General features: G+C 43.6%; 1 protein-coding gene across 1 annotated transcript in view; it reads right to left on the bottom strand.

Moving 5' to 3' along the window:
* LOC115094632 (phosphatidylinositol-binding clathrin assembly protein-like) overlaps positions 1 to 24,949 on the bottom strand; it is an 818,237-nt gene that overhangs the window by 743,444 nt on the left and 49,844 nt on the right. Inside the window, 1 exon segment of the mRNA XM_029607889.1 lies at positions 3,390 to 3,532. Coding sequence (XP_029463749.1) covers positions 3,390 to 3,532 — 143 coding nt within the window.

The raw sequence follows: 24,949 nt of genomic DNA, 5'->3' as shown, positions 1-24,949 counted from the left end.
AAGCTGTAATAGCACTTCGTGCACTGGAATGGCTAGATTGTGCTTAGGAGGATCTACAAATTGTAAAATTTCAAGCGTCTGCTGCCTCTCATCCTTTTCAGCCTGGAGTTGGAAGGGTATGGACTCAGACATTTCTTGTATAAAAGAGGAAAATGAAAGGTCCTCTGGAGGTGACTGCTTTTTGGCTTGAGGTGGAGAAGCCTCAGACAAGAAATCTTCTGAGGAATGCTCAGATTCCGTGTCGGACCAAGTATCAGAAGTAGGAAGGTGATACTGAGGAGGTTCCGGCCTCTGAGGTGGAGGTACCCCTGAAGGTCCTTCTAAGAGATCTTGAGGGTCCGGTGATTGCTCTCTGTCCTCTTCTTCTTGTCCAGGTGCTATGGGCAATGAAGCTAGGAGGTCTTGATACCTCCTAGTGAGGATGCTATGTAATTGTGCTTCAGAAGTGGAATTGTCTGGAGCTGTGGAGATAGCTGTATATGAAGAGTGTTTACATTTCCCCGATGACTTTTGAGTGGAAGATGTTTTTCTTGATACAGGTGATTTAGACGGTGCCATTGTGTAGAGAGACACCGATTGTGACATAGGTGGCATCGATGAAGTATGGAAGGTGAACATCGATATTGGAATAATCGATGAAATAGGTCTGGCAGGCATAGAAGGCATCGGAAATTGTGAAGGAACCGATGGCATCGATGGTGCGTGTAATGAAAATGGAACCGTCATCGAAGAAGTCATCAGCGGAATCGATGAAGTCATCGCTGGCATCGGCGTATTTGCTGGCATCGACTGAGGTGTCGGCATCATCGGCAGAGTCGCCGGCAATGGCTGTGAAGCCGGTATCGAAGGCAGAGACATCGACGATTCCGCCGGCATCGACAGGGTTGTCGGCATCAACACGGTGGTCGGCATCGACACAGTGGTCGGCATCGGCGATGACGCCGGAATTTGATGCTGCAAGGCATCAGTGACTATCTGTTTAATTAAAGCAGTCAAGTCAGTAATCGGAGTTGATACTTGCTGCGATGTCGACGGTATCGATTCCGGAACCGATGGCACCGAAGTAGAGGAAATTCTTTGCTTCTTAGGGATCGGTTCCTCCGGCGGCGGAAGCGGTGGAATCTATCGATGCCGGTGTTTGTGCTTTGAACGTGGCTCAGATACCGACCTTGTCGATGATGTGGAGGGTGTTGGAGAGGAGGCATCCCCCGAACCCTCCAGAAGTCTTTTCTTGATCAGTATCTTCTTTGTTAGGCCTACCGGTGAAGATTTTGTGGAAGTCGTCGGTGAAGGCCCTGATTGAATTTGGAAAATTTGTGCCATTTTTTCTTGGCGGAGTTTTCTGCCTTTTACCGTCATTTCCTGGCATTTTGAACAGGCAGCGATGTCATGCTCTCCGCCAAGGCACCGAACGCATTCGGTATGCGGGTCCGTTATGGACATTGTTCGGTTGCAGGCCGGGCACTTTTTGAAGCCTGAAGTTTTTTCAGTCGACATCCGTCGATGGAAAGTAGGTATTTTCTTTAGCGAAAAATAAGGTATTTGTCACCGGCCGGTGACAAAGCGAATGAGACCCGTGATGGGCAAATTTGACACGAAATTTTTGTCAAGTTGTGAGGAAAACCTCACAGGGCTCCTGTGACCGCGGAAAAAAGAAGACTGAAGTGAGACCCCTGTGGCAGGGAATATCATGGCATGCCGGGCATGCTCAGTAGCCCCAGGCTGCCAGTTAAAAGCTTCTAGAAACTTTGCCAGAAGTTTTCCCGCATTAGGGCTCCGTGAGTGACGTCACCCATAAGTGAGGACTAGCATCCTGCTTGTCCTGGGATAAATTTAACCTCCAGAATTAACTAGATTTTAAGAATATGCTGGTCTGCTGCTGTGACATCTCTTACTCTCAGTTCCTTCCTTGGAATTAAACATGAGCCAAGTCACCAACTGAAAGCTACTGCAGAAGTACCAAACTGGAAGCTTGCACATGACAAATTCCAAAATGAGTTGCCGATAGCTGATTACAGCAACTCCCACTCCCTAACTAGCGTTTTCCTGAAACCCAGTTAAATCCTTTTGCATATATCTGGTATTAAATCTGCTAATCTATTTTTAAAATTCAACCAGGGAGAAATGTTACTCAGCCTCCTGCTCACAGCAAGTTCCAAATTTTCTGCTAGTAGGAGGCATTGCTGCTTTAAAATAACTGGAAATATGCATTTTTCCTGCCTTCAATTCCCCATTGGCTACTGCTCTGCCAATCTGTAGCCCTGCTCAGACTTTGCCCCTCCTGTCATTGCTGGAATGACATCACCTAAGGGTGAACCAAAGAAAGAACACCCCTTTAGATGCGATTGGGCCCAATTATGCTGCTTTTGTGTGTGGAGATATGATGCCTCGTGGAGTGAAAAGTCACCAAGTTCTCTGGTTTATCTGTGTCAGAATTAGTAGCAGCAGAAGACCTAAGGGCCTTTTTCCAACTTATTGCCCTTGTCTGATTTTCTGGGATTCTAATATTAAGGCTTTGCTGAATGGTGAGGTCTGTGACCCTTCTGCTGGGTCTGTTACCCCTGCACTCCTCATGATGTTGGCTATTAATATAGTAGGGTGGGGAATAAAGAGTTTACTTTTTACTGTACTGTTTACAGGTTTGATCTACTCCTAACAAGAGGCGGTAGTAGGTTAAACTACATATCAGGCAGTGCTATATAGTGATATACTTTTTCTGTTGTAAGCTGCTTTGTGCTCATAATTTTATGAACAGCAGCAATATAAGTGAATATTATGCTATTGGCTAATAAATAGAAGTTACTGCTCTTGAAAGTTTGTCTACCAAATATTTTCAGTGAATCTGGGTATGCAATTTGTTTGCTGATGTGTCTGTTCTATGACTAACAAGATCACAACATAAATCAAAACAAAGTGACCCTGAATGTCTCACAAAATGCAAATTGATTAAATAAATTTGATCTCATTTTTAGCAGGAGTCAGCATAAACTTGAAAATCAGAAAATGAAGAGAATCATACGAATATTCACTTTAAATAATCAGATAATCCTCAACTGAGGCCAGTTTGCCAGCATATTTCAGAAAACGCTTGCTTTGAATTTTTGTATAATCTTTGTTCTTGATTCTGCACACAGGAAAATCACTATTAAAGTAAAAACCATTTCAGCTGTGCAAACAAAATAGTTCACTGAGAGTTCTTACAAACTTTGAAAACAGTATACTCTCTGCAGGCCAGTAACTTGCAATCTAAACGAGTTGCAACATACTGCTCTGAAATTTACAAGGAAATTTCAACAGACTTCCTTTTATTTTATCTTTCTGAAATTGTCCATAGGGTAAACTGGTGTCTACAGTTTCAATAGCTCACAAAGAAAATACAAATATCTTACCTCATTACCATACATCATGAGGTGATGTGTTGTGATCACAGCTTTGAACACTACTACCCAGCTACTATTAGCAGTTCTTTCAAAAAGTGTGTCTGCCAGTTGTGGGATATTTACATTCATCTCATTTGTGCACTGTATTAGATCTAGAAATAATAAGACAAACAATTAATATATATGAACTGTTCAAGTGTAAAGTGAGATAAGGCTGTATAGCTATATAATGAATTATTTAAATAGTAAGTCAACATAGTGGAATTTTTGCATATGCTATTAAAAGAAAAAAAAACATTGAAAATTTATATAATCTGACTTTTGAAATCATATAATCTTCCTGGCATATCTTTTTCCAACATGAATGCAATACTTCTACAATTCTAAATTCCATAGTCAATGTTGTGCTTAGATAACAAATTTGAAAACCTTGCAACAATTAAAAAGAAATTGATACAATTTATGTGTAGAACCTTTTATATTCAAGGAATGTACTATTCAAACAAAATGTGACTGCTTAACTTTTCCTATGCAAGTAACAAATTTCTTGTCTCAGGCTGTCTAAACTGTAAGAGAAATTACTAAACTGATAATTTCCTTTCCTCTAAGGAAGGCAGGCCAATCCACATGAATGTGTTATACACTTCTACCAACAATTGGAGATGGAGTAAAGCTGACAACACAGACATAATAGCCCTGCCCAGACATCAACCTGCCAGTATTCTCTGGAAAAGCCAAAGTGTAGACAAACTGATAATACTTGAACATGATTAACTTCATACTTCCAAACAATTGGGAACACTAAGTTCAAATAATAACATGCACTTCCTTCAATGAATAAACAGGAACCACACTCTGAATCGGCTGAATATAAGGATGAACTAGGCAAGTCAGCAGCAGAGGGCGAGTTATGGATTAACCTGCCTTCCTGAAAGGAAATTTTCAGGTAAATAGTAATTTCTTCTTCCTCTGTACTCAGGCAGGCCAATCCACACAAGTGGGATGTACCAATGCTACTCCCGAAGAGGGTGGGAGGCTGTTTGTGGTCCAGTCAATATCGCACATGTGAAGGAGACGTCCTCCTAAGCCTGGACATCCAAGTGATAATGCTTGGAAAAAGGGCACAAGGAAGACCATGTCGCCGCTTGGCAAATCTCAACAGGAGACAATATGCAAAGCTCCGCCCACAGTACCACCTGAGCCCTAGTGGAATGCACTCTAACTTGCTTAGGCAAAGAAATCTGCATCCACATAGGCAGCCATAGCAACGTCCATAACCAACGGTTTATAGTTGCCCGCGTCGCTAGTTCACTTTGTTTACCTCCACCATGGAAAACAGTCTATCAGACTTCCTGACAGATTTAGTAACCTTCAAGTACCGCATCAGATGCCACTTGACATACAAGGTATGCAAAAGTCAATACAATACTTATCTCAGATCCCTATCAGCATGGGCAGGGAAATAGATTGGTTCAAACGAACTCTGAAACCACTTCCTGCAACAATGAAGGCATAGTCCAAAGCTGTCCCACCCCCAGTCTCACGCAGAAATGGTTCACGGCAAGAAATAGCCTACAGCTCAGAAACCCAACATGCTAAACAGATTTGGCATGAGAACAACTGTCTTCAAGGTAAGTAGCCGCAAGGAGAGACTACGTAGTGATCAAAAGGTAGGCCCCGTCAAGAAATTTAAAACCAGATTAAGGTCCTAAAGAGGCACCGTTCACCGGAAGGGAGGACAAAGATGCTTAACGCTCTTCAAAAACTGGGACACATCTGGATGAGAAGACAATAGTCTCCCTCCATAACAAATGAGAACCGCTACTTGAACTTTCAGGGTGTTAAAGGCTAATCCTTAAGCAAGCCTTCCTGTAGAAATTCCAATATTAATGGAATTTCCACTTTGAGAGGATGAAAACCTCGCTCCTCACACCAGGCCTCGAAAACTCTCCAAACTCTAACATAGGCCAGAGACATAGAAAATTTTCTGGCCTGGAGCAAAATGAAAATCACTGAAGGAGAATAACCATGCTTCAGAGTCCTCTCAAGGGCCAAACCATAATTCAAAATCAACCCGGATCATTGTGTAGAATTATGCAACAGATCCTCACTGAGTAGTAGCCTGAGAGGACTGCTCACAAGCATCCTCTGCAGATCGGTATACCATGGCCTCCAGGACCAAACCGGAGCCACCAGAAGTATGGTTTTGGGCTGGCTGCAAGCTTTCAAATGATCCTGCCTATCAGTTTCCATGGCGGAAAGGAATATAACACCCTGAACGAGAATGTTTTCGGCTTCCTTCTGTGACTGAAGAAACGTGGAACCTTTGCATTGCTGGAGGTCGCCAATAAATCAGTGATGGGCGACCCCAACGTGCCACTATGAGTTGAAAGGCTTTGCAGATTCCCACTTTCCTGGGTCCAAGCTCTGCCTGCTAAGAAGTCAGCTCTTACATCGTCCTTTCTGGCAACATGGAAGACGGATATGTCTTGAAGATGTTGCTCTGCCCACACCATGAGCCCATCTATCTCCACCGACACCCGTTGGCTTCTGGTTCTGCCATGATTGATGTAAGTAACTGTCGTCGCATTGTCCGATATTATTCTGACTTCCAAAGTCTCTAGACAGCAAACTTCAAGCATGTCAGCCGAACTGCACGTGCTTCCAATCAATTGATGCTCCATGGCACTCCAGCAGCCTTGCATCATCAACTCCTGACAGTGAACCCCCCCAACTCAGAAGGCTCATATCTGGCATGAGCACTAACCAATCCGTTGTTTCCAAGGAAACTCCCTTCCTGAGATGATCCGCCTGTAACCACCACTGCAATTGGATGCTCACCTCCAATGGAAAGTGAAGCCTCACCATGTACAACTGTGACTACGGACTCCACCGGGAAAGGAACAAGCGCTGAAGAGACGGCATATGCGCCCTTGCCCAGGGAATAACCTCCGACATGGCTTCCATCAAACTGAAGACCTGTAGATAAGACCACATTGCTAGGCGAATAGCCCCTTCTTAGGGTTTGAACTTAAGTAATCAGCTTCTGAATGTGACTCTCTGGCAGAAACACTCTGCCCTGCTTCCTATCGAAAACACAGAGATACTCCAGCATCTGAGTTGGCTGTAAACTGCTCTTGGCCTAGATCTTGCAGTAAGGAGACCACCTTGCAAGAAGTCAGGTGACTCTTCTACACTCTTGGCCCAAACTAACCAGTCGCCCAGATATGGATGAACCAGAATGCCGTCCTATCACTAGCACCACCATGACCTGGGTGCATTGGCCAGGCTGAAGAGCAAGGCCTGAAATTGATGATGTCCCAGAATGGCAAACCGCAGGAACCGCTGATGCTCCCTGTGAATGGGACTATACAGCTATCCCTCCATCAAGTCCAGACACATGAGATATTCCCCTGATTGACTGCCATTATTACAGAGCGCACAGTTTCCATTTGGAAATGAGTTGCCCATAAATGTCGATTGACACCTTTGAGATCCAGGATGGGCCGAAAGGATACCTCCTTTTTGGGTATGACAAGAGGCATAGTGGCTCGTATTTTCTTGTGATTCAGGAACAGGAATCACAGCCTTCAAAATCCAACAGTCTCTATAAGGTTAACTCCATTGCCACCCTATTCTATGGAGAGTTGCATAATGGCATCCGGAGGAATGCGAAGAAACCTTAGAGAACAGATGTCCCTTACCACTTCCAGGACCCACTGGTCTGACGTAATCTGGACCACCTCTGATAAGAGCAAGATAGACACCTGCCTATTAACCCTCATCAGCAGGTGAGTGTGCACATCTTCACTGTGAAGATAGAGGTGCTCTGCTCCTAGAGTCCATATCCTTCCGAGGCTTTCTGGGCTGAAAGGACGAGGTCTCTGAGTAGTCACTCCTCTATAAGGGCAAAAACGCCTGTAATCTCTAAAGTGGCCTCTTGCCCCAAAAAGATAGGATGCCGGCTTTTTATCTTTCAGCAAACGAGGGACCTGGGATTCCCCCCATCTATTTGCTATTTTCTCCAACTTACTGCCAAATAAGAGAGAACCCTTAAAGCAGAGCTTTCCAAAGTGTGTGTCACGACACTTTAGTGCGTCGCCTGCAGTGTGCCGCACAAGCCTGGTGCACGTGACACACCAGCAAGTGGGAGCCAATGCGGCCGCCGGTGGACCTCATCCCACTGGTGGCTGAGCAGTGAAGTTTCGCTGGGCTGGGCTGTGCCGAAGACGCACAGCAGGAAGATCGGCAGGGCCGTGGTGGAGCGCACGTCACCACGGCCCGAAGAAAAAAGGTCGCGTGTAAACGTGCAGATGCTCCTCCTCCTTCCTGCCCACGCGGCCCCGGAAGAAAAATGTTGCCGAGCCGCACGGGCAGGAAGGAGGAGGAGCATCAGCCGCGTGCAGAAGAGGAGCAGCGGGCTGAGAAGAGGAGGAGGCCCGGTAGCAGGGTCCCCACCGCAGATCGGCCCGCGAAGATCAGGGCCGCCGCTGCGGATCGGCCGGCGAGATCAGGGCCGCTGCAGAGCCCATCCTGCAGCGACCCGTGAAGAGGAGGCCCAGAGGTAAGAGAGAGGCTGAGGGCCCGTAGAGTGTGTGTATGAGATGAGTTGAGAGATTGTGTGTGGGAGTGAGGACCTGAATGTTTGCAGAGACAGCATGTGAGAGCCTGTGTGTGTGTGTGAGAGAGACAGCATGTGACAGTGAGAGCCTGTTTGTATGAATGATTGTATGAGAGAGAGCATGTGACAGTGAGAGCCTGTGCTTGAGCAAGACAGCATGTGGGAGTGAGAGAGAGCCTGGGTGTGTGAGAGTCAGACAGCATGTGCAAGAGAGAGACTGTATGAATGATTGTATGAGAGAAAACATGTGACTGTGTGTGTGTGTGTGTGTGTGAGAGAGAGAGAGTGAGTGAGAAAGCATGAGACAATGAGAACCTGACTGTATATTTGAGGGAAGAAGATAGAGAAAAGAAATAGAAAAAAAGACAATATGAAAGGAATTGGCAAAAAAATAAGAAAGGGGAGGTGGAACAAAAAAAGCCTGTGACCAACCGATTAGAAAACTAAGATCAGACAGCAAAGGTAAAAAAAAAAAAATTTACTTTTTACTGATTGGCACCTGTAATCTTTGGTAATGTGAAAAAGTAGCACTTTCTCTATGCGGATCTCACAATGTACGAGATCAACATGGAGGAAGTGGAAACCCACGGGGCCTGCACAGAGGAGGCAGCAGAATGGACTTCAGTGCCAATAGCAGCAATCAGCGCCTCCCAAATAGCCATGCGGCATCAGTGACAGTGGCAGCAGAGGAATGAGAGAGGCTCCGAGGTTACTTGCAAAAGAAAGAGAGGGGGTCTACCGTTAGTGTGCATGTGTATGAATGGGAGTCTGCCTGGGGGTGTATGTGTGTGAATGCATGGGTGCCTGCCTGAGGGTGTGTCTGTGTATGAGAATGTATGGGTGTCTTCCTGGGGTTTGTATGTGTGAAAATAGGTGCCTGCCTGTGTGTGATGTATGTGTGTGTGAGAATGAATGTGTGCATGCCTGGGGGATGGTGAGGGAGTGGTGTGAAAATGAATAGGAGCCTGCCTGGGGGTCAGTTTCAGTGTGTGAGAATGACTGGGAGCTTGCCTGGGTGTGTGTGTTTGTGTGAGAATGATTGGGAACTTGCCTGGGTGTGTGTGTTTGTGAGGGAGCCAGAGAGAGAGAGCGCATGAGTGTGTATGAGAAAATCCAGGGGAGTAAGAGTTTGTGTGGGGGGGGAGGGGTGTCTGGAGGGGGAGAGAGTGTCTTAGAGCCTGAGAGTGTGTCAGTGTCTGTGAGAGCGAGAGGTTAAGGTGGGTATAAGAGAATGAATGTGTATGTATGTGACAGTGTATGTGTGAGAGAGAATGGACATGTGAGTATGTGTGAGAGAGAGAGAGAGGATAACCTCCTAATCCTTGACAATATCAGGGTGACTGGAAATCAAGAGCTCCCACGTATGGACAGCAGGGGCTTTTTAAAATCCTTATTAGTTTTAATTATTGGGTGTTATTTGATATATGTGCTGTTTTGAAATATTTTATTGGTGTTTGGGAAATTGTAAAAAATGTATATGATTTTAATTAATAGAAATTCTATTTATCAGTAGTTTTAAAATATTCTTTTATTAGTATGGTTTTACTATTATAACTGATGCTTTATGTTTCTTAATTTTGTTTTATGACGAATGATTGTTCTGTTTTTCCATTGTTAATACACAGAGTCTGGCTTCTTGGAGTTTCCATTTCAGTTTTTGTCTAATTTGTGCTCCTTTATTTTGTATTCTGTATTTGGTGAGGGTCCTTCTCTGCTCTGTGTGTATGACCATGATGAGAGATTCTGCTAGCATAGGGATCTATAGCAATCTGGTTTGTTTTGTTTCCTCAGTAGGTAGTGTATTGGTATTCTAGGACCCAGTGTAATATTTACCCTTGCTTTTTCACAGGTAGGGTTATTGTTGTTTGAGTCCTTGGTGTTATTACTGTTGTGTTACAATGGGATTGCAGTTAGATTTTGAGTGTCTTTTTTGCGAGGTTTTGTGTTAGTTCACAATGTGCCTGGCAGTGGAAGGTGTTTGTACTGCTGTTACTGTGAGGTGACACCAGAATTTGAAAATATCTTTTAGTATGATGAGCTGTAAGGAAAACATCCAAGCTCCATTGTTTGGGGGAATTTCAGTGGATGCACAGAGTTACAGAACTGGAGATGCAGGATTTATATTGACATTCTGTCCCTTCCTATAAATTCCAGACTTCACTCTCATAGCCATATAGAATTAGTTGAATGAGGCTATCAAATAATTATATAGTGTGAAACTGGCCAGCTTTTTAAAATTACACAGAAGACCCTTTAGACTTTCTTATTAACACCAAATATTCAAAAGCTGTGTTCATCCCATCAAGCTCATATATCTCATTAAAGAGGTAAATTGAATAACACAATAACTTTGTTTTATTATTGTTATTCATAAATTATAACAATAACATTAATCTTGGAATATCATATATTTTTAATATAAATGAAAGGTTTTCACAAGATAGGTTGTGTCGTGAAACATTTTATTATGTATATATTTAAGGAAACATACATAAAGCAAAATTGCTTACCTTGTAATAGGTGTTATCCCAGGACAGCAGGATGTAGTCCTCACATATGAGTGACATCAGTAATGGAGCCCTATGTACAGAAAAAACTTCTTTAAAAGTTTCCATGAAACTTTTGACTGGCACCAGAATGCCTACTGAGCATGCCCAGCATGCCATGATATTCCCTGCCACAGGGGTCTCCCCTTCAGTCTTGTTTTGTAGCAATTAGCGTTAGCCAAAAATAAAATAATAAAACGTATTGGACCCAACTCCGCGGGGTGGCGGGTGGGTTTCGTGAGGACTACATCCTGCTGTCCTGGGATAACACCTATTACAAGGTAAGCAATTTTGCTTTATCCCAGGACAAGCAGGATGCTAGTCCTCACATATGGGTGATTAGCAAGCTAGAGGCTGAGTCATTTTGTAGTGAACCAACAGTGAAGTATTGTTGTTGAAATGAATCAGACGAAGATCACAGCAGGTTGGATGTGGAAGGAGTTGGGATTATACTGGAAACAAGTTCTTTAAGACGGATTGTCCATAGGCTGAATCTTGTCTTCCTTCTTTGTCTAAACAGTAATGAGCTGCAAAAGTGTGAAGAGAACTCCATGTTGCTGCTTTACAAATGTCCAGAATAGGTACAGAGCGAAGGTGTGCTACTGAGGTTGACATCGCTCTGACTGAGTGTGCTTTTACTCGCCCTTGAAGAGTAAGGCCTGCTTTTTCATAACAAAATTGTATGCAATCTGCTAGCCAGTTTGACAGACTATGCTTACTCACTGCTTTACCTGGTTTGTTTGGATCATAGGATACAAATAGCTGACTGGATTTTCTTTGGGCTGTTGTGCGGTTTAAATAGAAGGATAACGCACGCTTACAGTCCAAAGTGTGTAAGGCTCTTTCACCCTGGTGGGAATGAGGCCTAGGAAAGAATGTTGGTAAAACTATTGATTGGTTCAAGTGAAATTCCGTGACAACCTTAGGAAGGAATTTTGGATGTGTACGGAGGACTACCCTGTCATGTAGGAACTTTGTAAAAGGTTCATATGTGACTAGCGCTTGTAGTTCGCTGACCCTTCTAGCTGATGTAATGGCTATGAGAAATACCGTTTTCCAAGTAAGGTATTTAAGGTCACAGGTATTTATGGGTTCAAATGGAGAACGCATAAGCCTAGTTAATACTACGTTCAGGTCCCATTGAATGCTTGGGGAATGAACTGGAGGTTTAATGTGAGTTAGGCCTCTCATGAATTTACTGACGAGAGGCTGTGTGGAGATAGGTGCGTCTCCCAGCTTGTTATGGTAAGCTGAGATTGCACTTAAGTGTACCCTTACAGATGACGTCTTAAGACCAGAGTCTGAGAGATGGTAAAGGTAATCTAGTAGTGAGGTAGTGGGGCAAGTGAAAGGATCTAAAGCTTTCTGAGTGCACCACAAAGTAAACCGTTTCAATTTGTAGGAATAATTCTTTCTAGTGGAAGGTTTACGTGCAGCTATAAGTACTTGAGATATAGAGGATGGAAGGTTGAGAGGTTGTAAGATCAAGCTTTCAACATCCATGCTGTCAGGGACAGGGATTGAAGGTTGGGATGGCGCAGCTGACCCTGTTCCTGAGTTATGAGATTGGGAGCTACTCCCAGGCGAATTGGATCCCTGACTGAGAGATCTAGCAGTGTGGGGAACCATACCTGTCGAGGCCAATATGGGGCTATGAGTATCATAGTCCCCTTGTCCTGTTGTAGCTTCACTAGTGTTTTGGTTATGAGTGGTATCGGTGGATACGCGTATAACAGGCCTGAATTCCAATGGTGAGCAAATGTGTCCTTTGGTAGGCTGTTCTGCTGTCGGAGTAGAGAGCAGTAATTGTTCACTTTGTAGTTGAGATGGGATGCAAAGAGATCTATCGTCGGTTGACCCCAGAATTGGAAGATCTTGGATGCTATTGCTGGATCCAAGGACCATTCGTGCGGTTGGAACTGATGACTGAGGCGATCTGCTACTATGTTGTGGATGCCTGCTAGGTAAGTGGCCCGAAGAAGAATTGAGTGTGTCAGGGCCCAGTCCCAAATTTGTGCTGCTTCTTGACAAAGGAGATAAGAACCTGTCCCCCCTTGTTTGTTGATGTACCACATGGCTACTGTGTTGTCCGTTTGGATCAGAACAGTCTTGTGTGAAAGGCAGTCCTTGAACGCATGTAGCGCATAGCGTATAGCTCGAAGCTCCAGGAAGTTTATTTGAAAAGAGGCTTCGAGCTTTGTCCACTTGCCCTGTGTCTTTAGATGACCAATGTGTGCTCCCCACCCTAAGGTGGATGCATCTGTAGTCAAAGTTACTTGTGGAACTGGTTGCTGGAAAGGTAGGCCTTTGAGCAGGTTGTTCATTGATGTCCACCAGATGAGTGCAGATCTGAGCTCTGGTGTGATATGAATGGGAGTGGACATTGGTTGAGTGGCTTGTATCCACTGTGCTTTGAGTGTCCATTGCAGTAGTCGCATGGTCAATCTGGCCATGGGAGTTACGTGAACTGTGGAAGCCATGTGCCCTAGAAGAATGAGGCACTGATGAGCTGTTACCTGGAATTGGTTTCGAAGAGTGTGAGTCAAGAGGGCAAGAGTTTGAGCACGGTCTCTTGGAAGAAAAGCTTTTGCTATTGCAGTATTTAGCTCTGCACCTATGAACTGTATAAGATGAGTTGGTGACAGATGGGATTTCTGGTAGTTGATGAGAAATCCCAAGGAGTGAAGAACATGGATAGTGAGCTTGAGAGAAGTGAGAGCTCCTTCTTTTGATTGACTCTTGATGAGCCAATCGTCCAGATAAGGGAACACGTGCACTCTCTGTTTGTGGAGGTGTGCCACTGCTACAGCCATGCACTTTGTGAATACTCGTGGGGCTGATGCAAGGCCGAATGGCAGCACTCTGTATTGAAAGTGTTGATCCTTTACCAGAAATCGCAGGTACTGGCGATGAGGAGGAAAGATGGGAATGTGAGCGTAGGTATCTTGAAGATCCAGAGAGCAGAGCCAATCTCCCCTTTGAAGAAGAGGTAGAATGGTGCCTAAGGACACCATCCTGAATTTTTCTTTTTTGAGAAATTTGTTGAGATTTCTGAGGTCTAGAATGGGTCGAAGGCCTCCTGTTTTCTTTGGAATTAGGAAATAGCGGGAGTAGAATCCCCTGCCCTTTTGAGGTCCAGGAACTGGTTCTATGGCCCTGGCTCTCAGAAGGGTGGATAATTCTGTTTGAAGAATTATGGAATGTTGATTTACTGTCCAAGATGGAAGTGGTGGGTTTTCTTTTGGAACAGTAAGAAAATCTAGTCTGTAACCGTGAGCTGTGATGGATAACACCCACTGGTCGGTGGTGATGGAGGTCCAAATGCTTTGGAAGTATGTTATTCGACCCCCTACTGGTATGTGTGGAAACGGGTTGATAAGGCCGCTGCTCTCTGGATTGTTTCAAAAAACAGATGTAGTGGCAGTTTGTGGTGGTGTTGTGCCCTTGCAGGCCTCTGCCTAGGTTGTTGGCGTTGAGGTGGGCGGGCTGTTCTGGGTCTACTTGCTGGGGGATAATACCTGCGTGGACGGTAATATAGACGTCTGGTATCACACTTTGGAATCCTCCTTGTGGAAGGTTGAGTATCCTGAGGTATTAAGGATAATTGCTTTAGTGTTTCTGTGTGGTCTTTCATAGTCGCCACAGCTTCTTTGACCTTCTTTCCAAAAAGGTTGTCCCCCAAGCAAGGAAGATCAGCCAAACGTTCTTGGACCTCTGGACGGAGATCAGAGGCCTTTAGCCATGCCCATCTGCGTGCAGCTATGCCTGAAGCAGAAAGTCGTGCTGCAGTCTCGAAGCAGTCATAAGTAGCTCTGACCTTGTGTTTTCCTGATTCAAGACCTTTATGGACGACATTCTGGAATGGCTCTTGATACTGCTCAGGGAGAGAGAGAGCTAGGTTTTGATCCTGCTTCCAGAGGTTCCTTTGATATTGATTCATATATATAGCTGGTATGATGTTATCTTGGATACCAGCATGGAACCCTGAAAAACCTTGCGTCCTAGGTTATCCAGAAATCTACTTTCCTTCCCAGGTGGTGTAGATGAATGGGATTTCAGTCGTTTCACCTTCTTCTGGGCGGATTCTACGACGACTGACTGGTGTGGCAACTGTGATTTTTGAAAACCTGGGATAGGTTGTACCAAATAAGTTGCCTCTGATCTTTTATTGACTGCTGAAACTGATCCTGGGTGTTCACATATCCTGTACTGAAGGTCTTGAAAAACTTCATGGACAGGTACTGCTAACATTTCTTTAGGAGGATCTACAAACTGCAGAACCTCCAATGTTTTCTGCCTTGCATCCACCTCAGTTTGTAGTTGAAAGGGGATGGTATCAGCCATATCCTTTACAAAATTTGTAAAGGAAAGGTCCTCAGGAGGTGACTTCCTGTGGTCGTCAGGTGGAGAGGGTTCTGAAAAAATATCTCCTTCTGAAGAATATTCTGAACTGGTGTCAGTAGCCATCTCCCGTGGAGTGTGGTGAGTGACTGGTACTATGGAAGGTTCCTTAGGCCTTGGTGGTAGAAGAGGAGAATGAGGCTTTGGAGGTCTTGGTATTCCAGAGGGGCCTGGAATAGACTCTTCTGGTGTTTTGTTTGATAGGATATCCAGGAGAGTGTCTAATTTCCTCTGTTGGCATCGGTGTAGTCATCGGTGGCACCGGTGAGGGTACCGGGGTAGGCATCGGGAGCCGTTCCCGTGGCATCGTCGGAGCCGGCGGCTTCAATGGCGATGGTTCTCCCGGCATCGGAATCGGCATCGATGGAAGTGTCGATGGCTGTGGCGGAATCGCATCGCGCAGAGCCTGGTGCACCGCTTGACGTATATATGTGTCAAGTTCCACTCTCATAGCTGGTGATACCAGAGCAGCTATGGAGGGAGGCAGTGATGGCGATGCCGATACCCCCTCAGAGCCCTCAGGAGGTACGGAACCCGGCACCAATATCGGTGGGGATCGCCCTGGATCAGTAGGCCTCGAAGCCTCCGCACTCGTCCGAGGTATTTTTGCGGGTGAGGCCGTACCTGTCGATGGGTCTTCGGTCATCGGTGGTAGGCGTCATCGATGCCGGTGATGATGTTTTTCCTTCTGTTTTTCACTCCCAGAAGTGGACGCCTTCGATGATACTGACGGTGAAGGCGTAGAAGCGTCTCCAGCCTCCGGACGACGTTTCTTCAGTAGTACCTGTCGGACGGATCCTGATGGCGATGACTGAACCGAAGTCGATGCCTTCGGAAGCAATTGTATATTAAACAATTGCTCCATTTTTTCAGCACGGAGACGACGGCCTTTTGAAGTCATCTCCGCACATAAGGTACACGATTGTATATTGTGATCTTTGCCTAGGCAAAGAACACATTCCAAGTGCAGGTCGGTTATCGACATATTTCGCGCACAGTTCGGGCATTTTTTGAACCCGGAGGCCATTTTGCCGGACAGCGATGACCAAAAAATATCGGTACCGGCCGGAAACTGAAGGGAAAAAAAGTTACCGCGGTGTAAACGAAGGGAAACCCTTGCGGTGGGATTGAATTTTTTCCTGAAAAGTTAAACTTTTCTAAAGTGGTGAATTCACCACAGGACTCCAATTATGCCGCGATACTACTTGCTTCGCGGAAAAAAGAAGACTGAAGGGAGACCCCTGTGGCAGGGAATATCATGGCATGCTGGGCATGCTCAGTAGGCACTCTGGTGCCAGTCAAAAGTTTCATGGAAACTTTTAAAGAAGTTTTTTCCGTACATAGGGCTCCATTACCGATGTCACCCATATGTGAGGACTAGCATCCTGCTTGTCCTGGCATAAATTGTCGAAATACATTTCGTTCGTTTAACCTTTAACCTCTGGTTTGCTGGTAGACTGAATTACTGTGTCCCGAAATTATGTTTGTCTAAAAAGTGTGTCACCAACATGAAAAGTTTGGAAAGCTCTGCCTTAAAGGGTAACCCTGTGAGACTGGACTTGGAAATTGCATCCGCCAACCAATTTTGCAGCCACAGCCGACACCTAGCTGCTATCATGGAAGCCACTGCCCTGGTGGCAGAATGAACAAGATCACAGCCTACATCAGTTAAAGGTGGCAGCTCCTAGTTCCATTACCATCCTGCCAGCCAACCCTGCTCCCTCAGTCTCCTGAGAGAGACACAAACTAGTCTGAGCCACCAGAGAGTAACAAGAAGCAATTTACAAATTAATCGCCATGGCCTCAAAGGCCTGCTTAAGGATAGCCTCAAAGGCCTGCTTAAGGATAGCCTCAATTTCTTCTATCCTGCGCCTTCAGAGCTGCCTCTCCTGCCCCCAGAATGGTGGTCCGCTTGGTAACAGAACACACCAGCACATCCACCTTTAGGAAACGTAACTGTCCTCTTGCCTTTCAGATACATGGGGTACAGAGCCGCTAAAGCATGTTCCTCTTTAAAGTTGACCTCTTTAAAGTTGACCTTGAATGGAGTGCTCCTCTGGAGCACTCCATTCAAGGTCAATCAACTCTTGAATTGCCTCTAGAAGGGGAAAGAAAATGATATTTTGCGTAGAGTAAGCAATAAGGTGTCCTTTTGCATACCAGTAGTCACCCACATTCACACCAAGTGTCTTCAGAATCTGAGACAACAGACTCAGCAAATCATCTCTATGAAAGAAACAGAGCTGTGTCTTATATGGCTCTAAATTTGGGGAAATTTCCCCCTCTTCCAGAGGGAACAAACCCAAATCTCTGGAGTCATCCAATGTATCCTCATCCACATCCTCCTGATCACCACGGCACTTGCCCACAGTGGGACTCAGAGTACATGAACCCGATTTAAGAGGAATCGCAGCCTCCGTTGTGGGACCATGCAGAAAAGACTCACCAAGGGGATGGAGCAACTTTGACAAAAATCAGGAGGCGGCAAATCATCTCAAGCATCCAGACAGCACTGAGACAGACTTGAGAAAGCCCTGGTTGTATTGTCCTTATATGACAAATCGCACAGATCACAAGATGCTTAAGCTAGTTACTGGCACCATCCTTCCCTGCACTGAACTGTATGTGATTACATGTGCGCCTAAAAATAAGGTAAACGCACAAATATGTGCTCAGCGGAATACCGTAGGCGAATGCGCACAGGAAACCTGGCACTTACGCACATAAATATAGGTTGCGGCCTTATGTGCACAAGTAGACATGCACATGCCCGCTGACTCCACCGATGCATGGCAAGAATGTGCTGACACAAGCACACGGGTTAAAACCTCCGCTGCAGTATACCACGTGGCTGGAAAAACCAAACCCGAGAGCGAGGCCTAGCCAAAGGCTGATCCGCCAAGCCTACACCACCTATGCACCTCACTAAACTCCCCAGACGTGAGAGGGAAAAGGGGGGAAAAGACGCCAATGTAGAAGGAAGACGACACAGTAAGAGAATAAAGCTTCCCTACTCTCATCTTTTTTTTTTTGTTTGTTTTTAAACTTTCCTTTACCTGAGCTCAGCCCTCCCTGGCTAAGAGCACAAACAGGTCTCCGGCTACAGGGGAAGAGGGAGAAAGCCTTCACCGCTGAGCTTCCCTTGTCCTCCAACCGTTTTTTTTTGTTTTGGGTTTTGTTTTGTTTTTTTAAGTTCACACCTGACTAATCTGCCAGACCCAAGATGCTCACTGAGGGAAGGACCCACTGGTGTCACCTCAGGAGCTCAAGCAATGCTTCCAAACTTCTCCTTTCTTATTTATTTATTTTTTGCTACAAACAATCCTTAGTAGGGAGCTAGATGCATATCAAACATCTACTGGAGACGGAGAATACTGGTGGGTTGATATCGGGGCAGGAATTTTGTCCATGACATCAGCTTTATTCAGTCTCCATCTGCTGGTAGAGGTTCATAACTCTCTCATGTGGATTGGCACGCCTGAGTGTAGAGGAATAGGAGTTTTCCTAAAAAAGTAACTGAAGCTCTTTCATATTTAAGAAATCACTTTTTGGCTCATTTTTGGTCAAGATCAAATATCAGGTTTGAGTCGTGAGCTGTTTCTTGACCTTTTGCCTAATAAGAACTTGTATAATATGGTAATATGCTGCCACCAGATCACACTGGGGAGAAAAAAAAAACTTTTGAACTGTGACCAAATCAGAAGGATAAAACTCACCATAAGAGAATGAATGAACAGAAATGGGGTAGGTAATGGACTGTAAACTTGTTCTTGTATGTGCAATGTTAATTTTAAAAAAAAAATTCTTAAAATATTTTGCACCTCTGAAGTAAACATTTTCCAACAAGAAGAACTGGTTGCATCTGTCTACCACACCCGAGACTTTGTATAACAAAACTTTGCAAAAGGTGTCACAGAGAATTCTAAATCATGCAGAAGGTAGCAGCTTAATTTACCACTAAGCATACACAACTCAAATAATTCACATTAATTTAACTTTGGCCAAAATCTTAAATGTAACAAAATAAATCACTCTAAACAAAACATATGTAAAAATATAGGCACATTACTGTTAACATTACTGATAAAATTTTTTATTTTCAATAAAACAGTGGTATTGCAACCAATTTTTTTTCCTAAACCAGAAAATTCTAAACGTTTAATAGTTATTTTAATCATCCGCAAGGGAATGTGAGGATTGGTTTATAAATCCTAAACAATTACATTGAGTTCAGGTGCTTTTCTCAAAGATGAAAATCTTTTTTTTTTTTAAAGATAATTCATCTTTATTAAATTTTCCAATGATTAAATTTCATGTTATATTATCACTGTGTCATGTACAAACATTTATTTATTTATTATTTTTATATACCAACATTTGATCTCAATCAAGAGATCACACTGGTTTACTTTCAGGTACTGTAGGTATTTCTCTATCCCCAGAGGGCTTACAATCTAAGTTTTTGTACCTGAGGCAATGGAGGGTAAAGTGTCGCAAGGTCACAAGGAGTGACAGCAGGACTTGAACCCTGGTCTCCTAGTTCATAGTCCACTGCTCTAACCACTAGCCTATTCCTCTTCCCCCTCCATCAAGCATTGTGACTGTATTTTAAGACAACCTACCTACACGTAAGACAACCTACCTACACGTAAGAAAACTTGACCAGCAATAGTTTAATAAACTGATTAACAGGTAAACTGGTAGCAAGAATTCTGGGGAAATAGAACTGATATGAAAAACATGATGGTGAATGCAACTTTTGTAAAGTTTGTGTTTGTAGTTTCAGAAGGTGCTGTTAGAAAATCAAGACATACATTGTAACTTCTATTAGAAAGTTCTACAACTTGGTGTTATCTAGAAAAATTGATAAAGTACATTGGAAATGTATTATGTTTAATTGCTATGGATAGGCAAGTTCACTAAATTAGCCAAGTAAAACTGCAAATAAACAGCTTCATAGTCACAGAAAATTTACATAAAATACTTCCATCTGAATTTTCGAATTATGTATGTGAAGGCTCTGTGATTTGTTATACAAAACTATTTGGGAACCATTTGTGCAAAAATATAAGTAGTGAGTGCCAATATTTCATTATTTTACTAGGCATCCGCACAACTCTGATTTACAAGAAGCTACCTAAAATTTTCAAAATCTGATGGGGTTTTAATTAATTTTTTTTATAGCAGTCCACATACATACAAGGTATTTACAAACTGACAGAAGGGGTGGAAATATTTAGGAAAAAAAATCTTTAGGCAAGAATCAAAATTTTTGAAGCCAGAGAATTTTCTTCATATTTTTGCTTCTCTTTTGCTTGCCTTTTCTCTTTCCCTTCATTTTAACTTCTCCTCCCATCTCTCCCTGCTCCTTCTTCTCCCTCCAGATACTCGCTTAACCCCCAACCCCCCCCCCCCCCCCCACCCCTGGGTAACCTCCTCTCTTCTGGCATCTCTTCCCTTCTGGAACACTAATAAAGAGTTTAGCTGCAGGCTACACTGTCTTAGCCAGGGCCCTGCCAGCAGTTCAAATAACTTCTTGTCCCACACCCCCTTTAGCAGCAGATACCAAATTTTAGGAACTTAGTGATCTAGCATCCCAATTTTAGCCAGACCTGCTAAAGAGTTAGTTTGTTTCTCCTATCCTTCTCTTTCAAATGAGAACTGTCTTGAATAAAGTATACAAAATAAATGTATAAATTCATATTCTTAAAATCTAACCAGTATTATATTAATTATCCTAGTTAAATATTAACCAAGTTCTGATGATCTTAAATCCAACACCTGCTGCTCTGCTCAATCCCTGCCAACTGTAATTGTGAAATACTGATAAGCTTTTGCTGGGTCAATTGAATATACTTATCTTTAGAACTAGGTCTCATTTTGAAACTGAATTTTGTAATATTTTAATAATCTTTTTTGTTGAAGAAGTTTAAAACTAAATGTACAGGAAAAAGAGTGTATTCCCAAAAAATAGTTCTAGCAAAGAAGAGTGACAATGCACTTCCATTTTGAACAATAGTGAACAAAACAGACTGCATGATGGGCTTTTCCAGACGCATATACTCCATATGAGGATGATACATACTGGAAATCAACATTATGGACCAAACTCCCAACATTTTCACAAATTAGAAACACAGAATATGATAGATAAGGACCATTAGGGACCATCTAGTCTGCCCAATTTCATTCCTGCTTCAATGCCATAGACCCTAGCTAATCTCTGATTTTCTCTTCACTTATTCACCACTAGGGATCCTTTATGCTGATCCTATACTTTCTTGAATTCTGTTTTGTCTCTACCACTTTCACTGGGAGGCCATTCCATACAACCAGTACTTTTCTGTGAAGAAATTTTTTTTATATTGCTCTCGAGTCTTAACACTGTGGAGCTTTAAATTAACCTTGTTCTACATCATTTTTCTTCTGAAAGAGGTTTGCTTCCTGTCCCTGATCAATACTATTGAAGTATCTGAATATCTATCATAATCCCAACTTCTACAACCCCTTCCCCAGTCCCTCCACGCTCTCCTCTAAGATATACAAACTTAGATCCTTAATTTAATCTCATGGATTTCTGTGTAGAGTAGACCCTGCATCATTTTATTTGCCTCCTTGTGAACCACCCCCAGCCTGTCCATATCTTTTCAGAGGCATGACCACCTCCATTATCTGAAGATTATGCCTTTCCATATGCATCCTACCATTTCTCTGGTTCTGGCTACAGTCATCATATTTTGTTACCTTGAGATCAGGCATGATCACCCCGAGATAAGCATCTCACATCCCCCACTGTATGCTGCACCCTTTGATTTCTTCACCTCAAATGCATTATTCTATATTTTTTTTGCAACAAATCTCAACTGTCAAGCACTCAATCATACTCATGTTTTCTTAGATCACTTCTTATTCTGTCTACCCCCTCAGGAGTATCCACTTGGTCACAAGTCTTAAGTGTGATCTATAAAAAGGCACACTTTTATTTTCAACTCAGATGTGATATTCACAATGATATTGAACAGAGCCAGACTAAGGCCCAATCCTAAGGCACACAACTAACCCACCTTCTTTCCTCAGAAAAGATTTATTTAAACACTATTCATTGTGGTCTATCATTCAACCCAGCCTATCACTTGACAGTATCAAAAGCTTTGCTGAAATTCAAGTAAATCACAATCAGAACATGCCCTTGATCTAATTCTCTGGTTGCTCAAATTGTTCAGATTTGATTGACATGATTTCCCTCTGGTACAACTATACTGCCATGAATCCTGCAAATTGCTGGGTTCTAGTTATTTCACTATTCTTTCCTTCATAGTCTCACCATTCTACTCACAGCCTGCAGTTTTTAACTTCCTTTTTGTTACCACTTTTATGAAAATCCATACCTGCCATCCTCCTGTCCCTCAGAACCACTCCTGTTTCCAAAAATCAATTGAACAAATCCTTCAGCAGCACCTCTGTAAGCTCCCTTAATATCAGCAAGGGCAAAAAAGGCTGAAATGGGCCTTGAACACTGGGCCTGACCAGTATAGAGGCCAGTGGCTTGTCCCTTAAGGATGTAACAGGCACAACTAAAAGGAGTCACAAAACAAAAAACTTCACATATTCCATATGTTTTCTGTGTATTCATATGTTATATCAAGGAGGAAAAAGACCTCAGAACCTCTATGTCAGTTCTAAATAGAACATATTAGCATTTTGAAAGGTAAAATCAATCATTGGTCTTAAAAAACCTCCAACCACCAAGTTCATCAAATTTATTCCCCAAAATGTAATTTTTTCTTTTGTATTTGTTGTATATTTAAAATGTACTTAACAGTTAATCACTCCAGCTATGGATCCAAATCAGCAAAATGTCATAGCATTTAATTGCTTGATTTTGCTATGAAGATGTGTATACTTGACCAGTAAAACTTCCTTATATTCATCCCAAGATTATGAAGTAATGTGTTTTAGAAAATGCTCCTTTAAATGAGATATCCAATGAGCATTTTCAATGTGATAAGGAAATTTAACTTATCTGACTGAAGACATCGTACAAAGCACCATCTTCATTTAATGCTTCTTCCTAACAATCCAAACTGAGCATTCTTGAACTTAGTTTAATGAAACCCAAAAGGAACAAGTTGTCCATTCACCAAGCCACATCCTCATAGCAAAATCAAGCAATTAAATGCTATGACATTTAGCCAATTGGATCCTATATCAGGTGCTCTCCTAGGACAGCAGGATTTTAATCTTCACAGATGGGTATCATCATCAGATGGAGCCCGGCACAGAAAACGTTTGTCAAAGTTTCTAGAAGCTTTGACTGGCACACTGAGCATGCCCAGCATGCCACTATCCGCACGTCCACGCGAGGTTCCCCTTCAGACTTGTAAGAGAAAAAATACGAGCAAAAAAAATAAAACAAAACAAATAATAACCCAACTCCACAGGGAGGCAGGTGGGTTTCCTGAGGACTAATATCCTGCTGTCCTAGAAGAACACCTGTTACAGGTAAGCAACTGTGCTTTCTTCTAGGACAAACAGGATGGTAGTCCTCACAGATGGGCGAATACCAAGCTACAGGCTGCTCCTGGCAAAAATGAAGTCCAGAAAGCATCGAACCAGACGCCAATGTGCAGAACAACTGAGGTGCTGTTGGTCCGATAGGGAGATAGCCTGAGCCCAACTAATGGGACTTAGGTAGGGAGAGTTGGGTTTAAGCCTGGAAGAGGTTGTGAAGGACAGACTAGCCAAAGGCATTGTCTTGTCGACCATCCTTTTCTAAGCAGTAGTGAGCAGCGAACTCCACGTCGCAGCCCTGCAGATTTCGGTAACAGGAACTGGCTATAAGTAGGCTACAGACGTCACCATAGCCCTCACAGAGTGAGCTTTGACTCGGCCTCCCAGCTGAAGGCCCGATTTTGTGTAACAGAAAGAGATGCAGTCTGCTAGCCAATTTGACAGAGCCTGTTTTCCCAATCTGTTTTTATTGAAGGAAATAAAGAGTTAAGTGGATTACCTGTGACCTACTGTACATTCTAAATAGAAAGCTAAAGCCCTCTTGCAATCCAACATATACAGACCCTGCTCCACTGGATGAGAATGGGGCCTCGGGAAAAAAGGTGGGCAAAACAATGCAATGATTGATGTGAAAATCAATTACAACCTTAGGCAGGAACTGGGGATGCGTAAGCAGAACCTCACGATCATGAAAGAATTTCGTGTATCATGGGTACATAACCAAGGCCTGAAGCTCACTGACCCTACGAGCCAAAGTGATTGCCACCAGGATTAAGACCTTCCAGGTGAGGAACTTCAGGTCGCAGGAGCATAGGGGCTCAAAAGGAGAACACATGAGCTTCGCCAGTACAATGCTGAGGTCCCAGGACACAATAGGAGGCCGAAGAGGAAGCTTCAGCTGAAGCAAACCCCTCATGAAGCAACCTACTATGGGTTGAACAGATATGGTTGTGCCAGACACACCCCGATGGTAAGCACTGACCATGCTTAAATGAACTCTGATCGAGGTGGTTTTAAGTCCAGCCTCGGAAAAGTGCCACAAGTAGTCTAAAAACCTTGGAAGGGGGCACATAAATGTGTCCAAACCATGCCCCTCACACCAGACAGAGAACCTCCTCCACTTCAACCTGTAAAAGACTTCCTGTTGGAAGGCTTCCGGGATGCTACCAGCACCTGAGATGTCTTCCAACAGGTCCAGGGGCTGAAGGTGCTCAACATCCAGGCCAATAGGGCGAATGCCCAGCATTCGGATGGCACAGCGCTCCCTGATCCTTCATTATCAGATCAGGCGCAGTCACAGAAACATAGAAACGACGGCAGAAAAAGGCCAATTGGCCCATCCAGTCTGCCCAGCAGGCTCCCACACTTATTTTCCCATACTTATCTGTTTCATCAACCACCAAGTTCAGGGCCCTTGTTGGTAACTGATTCAAATTTCCTGCCATCCCTTGTCATTGATGCAGAGAGCAATATTGGAGCTGCATCAAAGG

This window comes from Rhinatrema bivittatum, chromosome 6 (genome assembly GCF_901001135.1).
Source record: "Rhinatrema bivittatum chromosome 6, aRhiBiv1.1, whole genome shotgun sequence".
Taxonomy (NCBI): domain Eukaryota; kingdom Metazoa; phylum Chordata; class Amphibia; order Gymnophiona; family Rhinatrematidae; genus Rhinatrema; species Rhinatrema bivittatum.
Note: the sequence above shows the minus strand (reverse complement) of the source record. Positions and strands in the feature narration are given on the sequence as shown.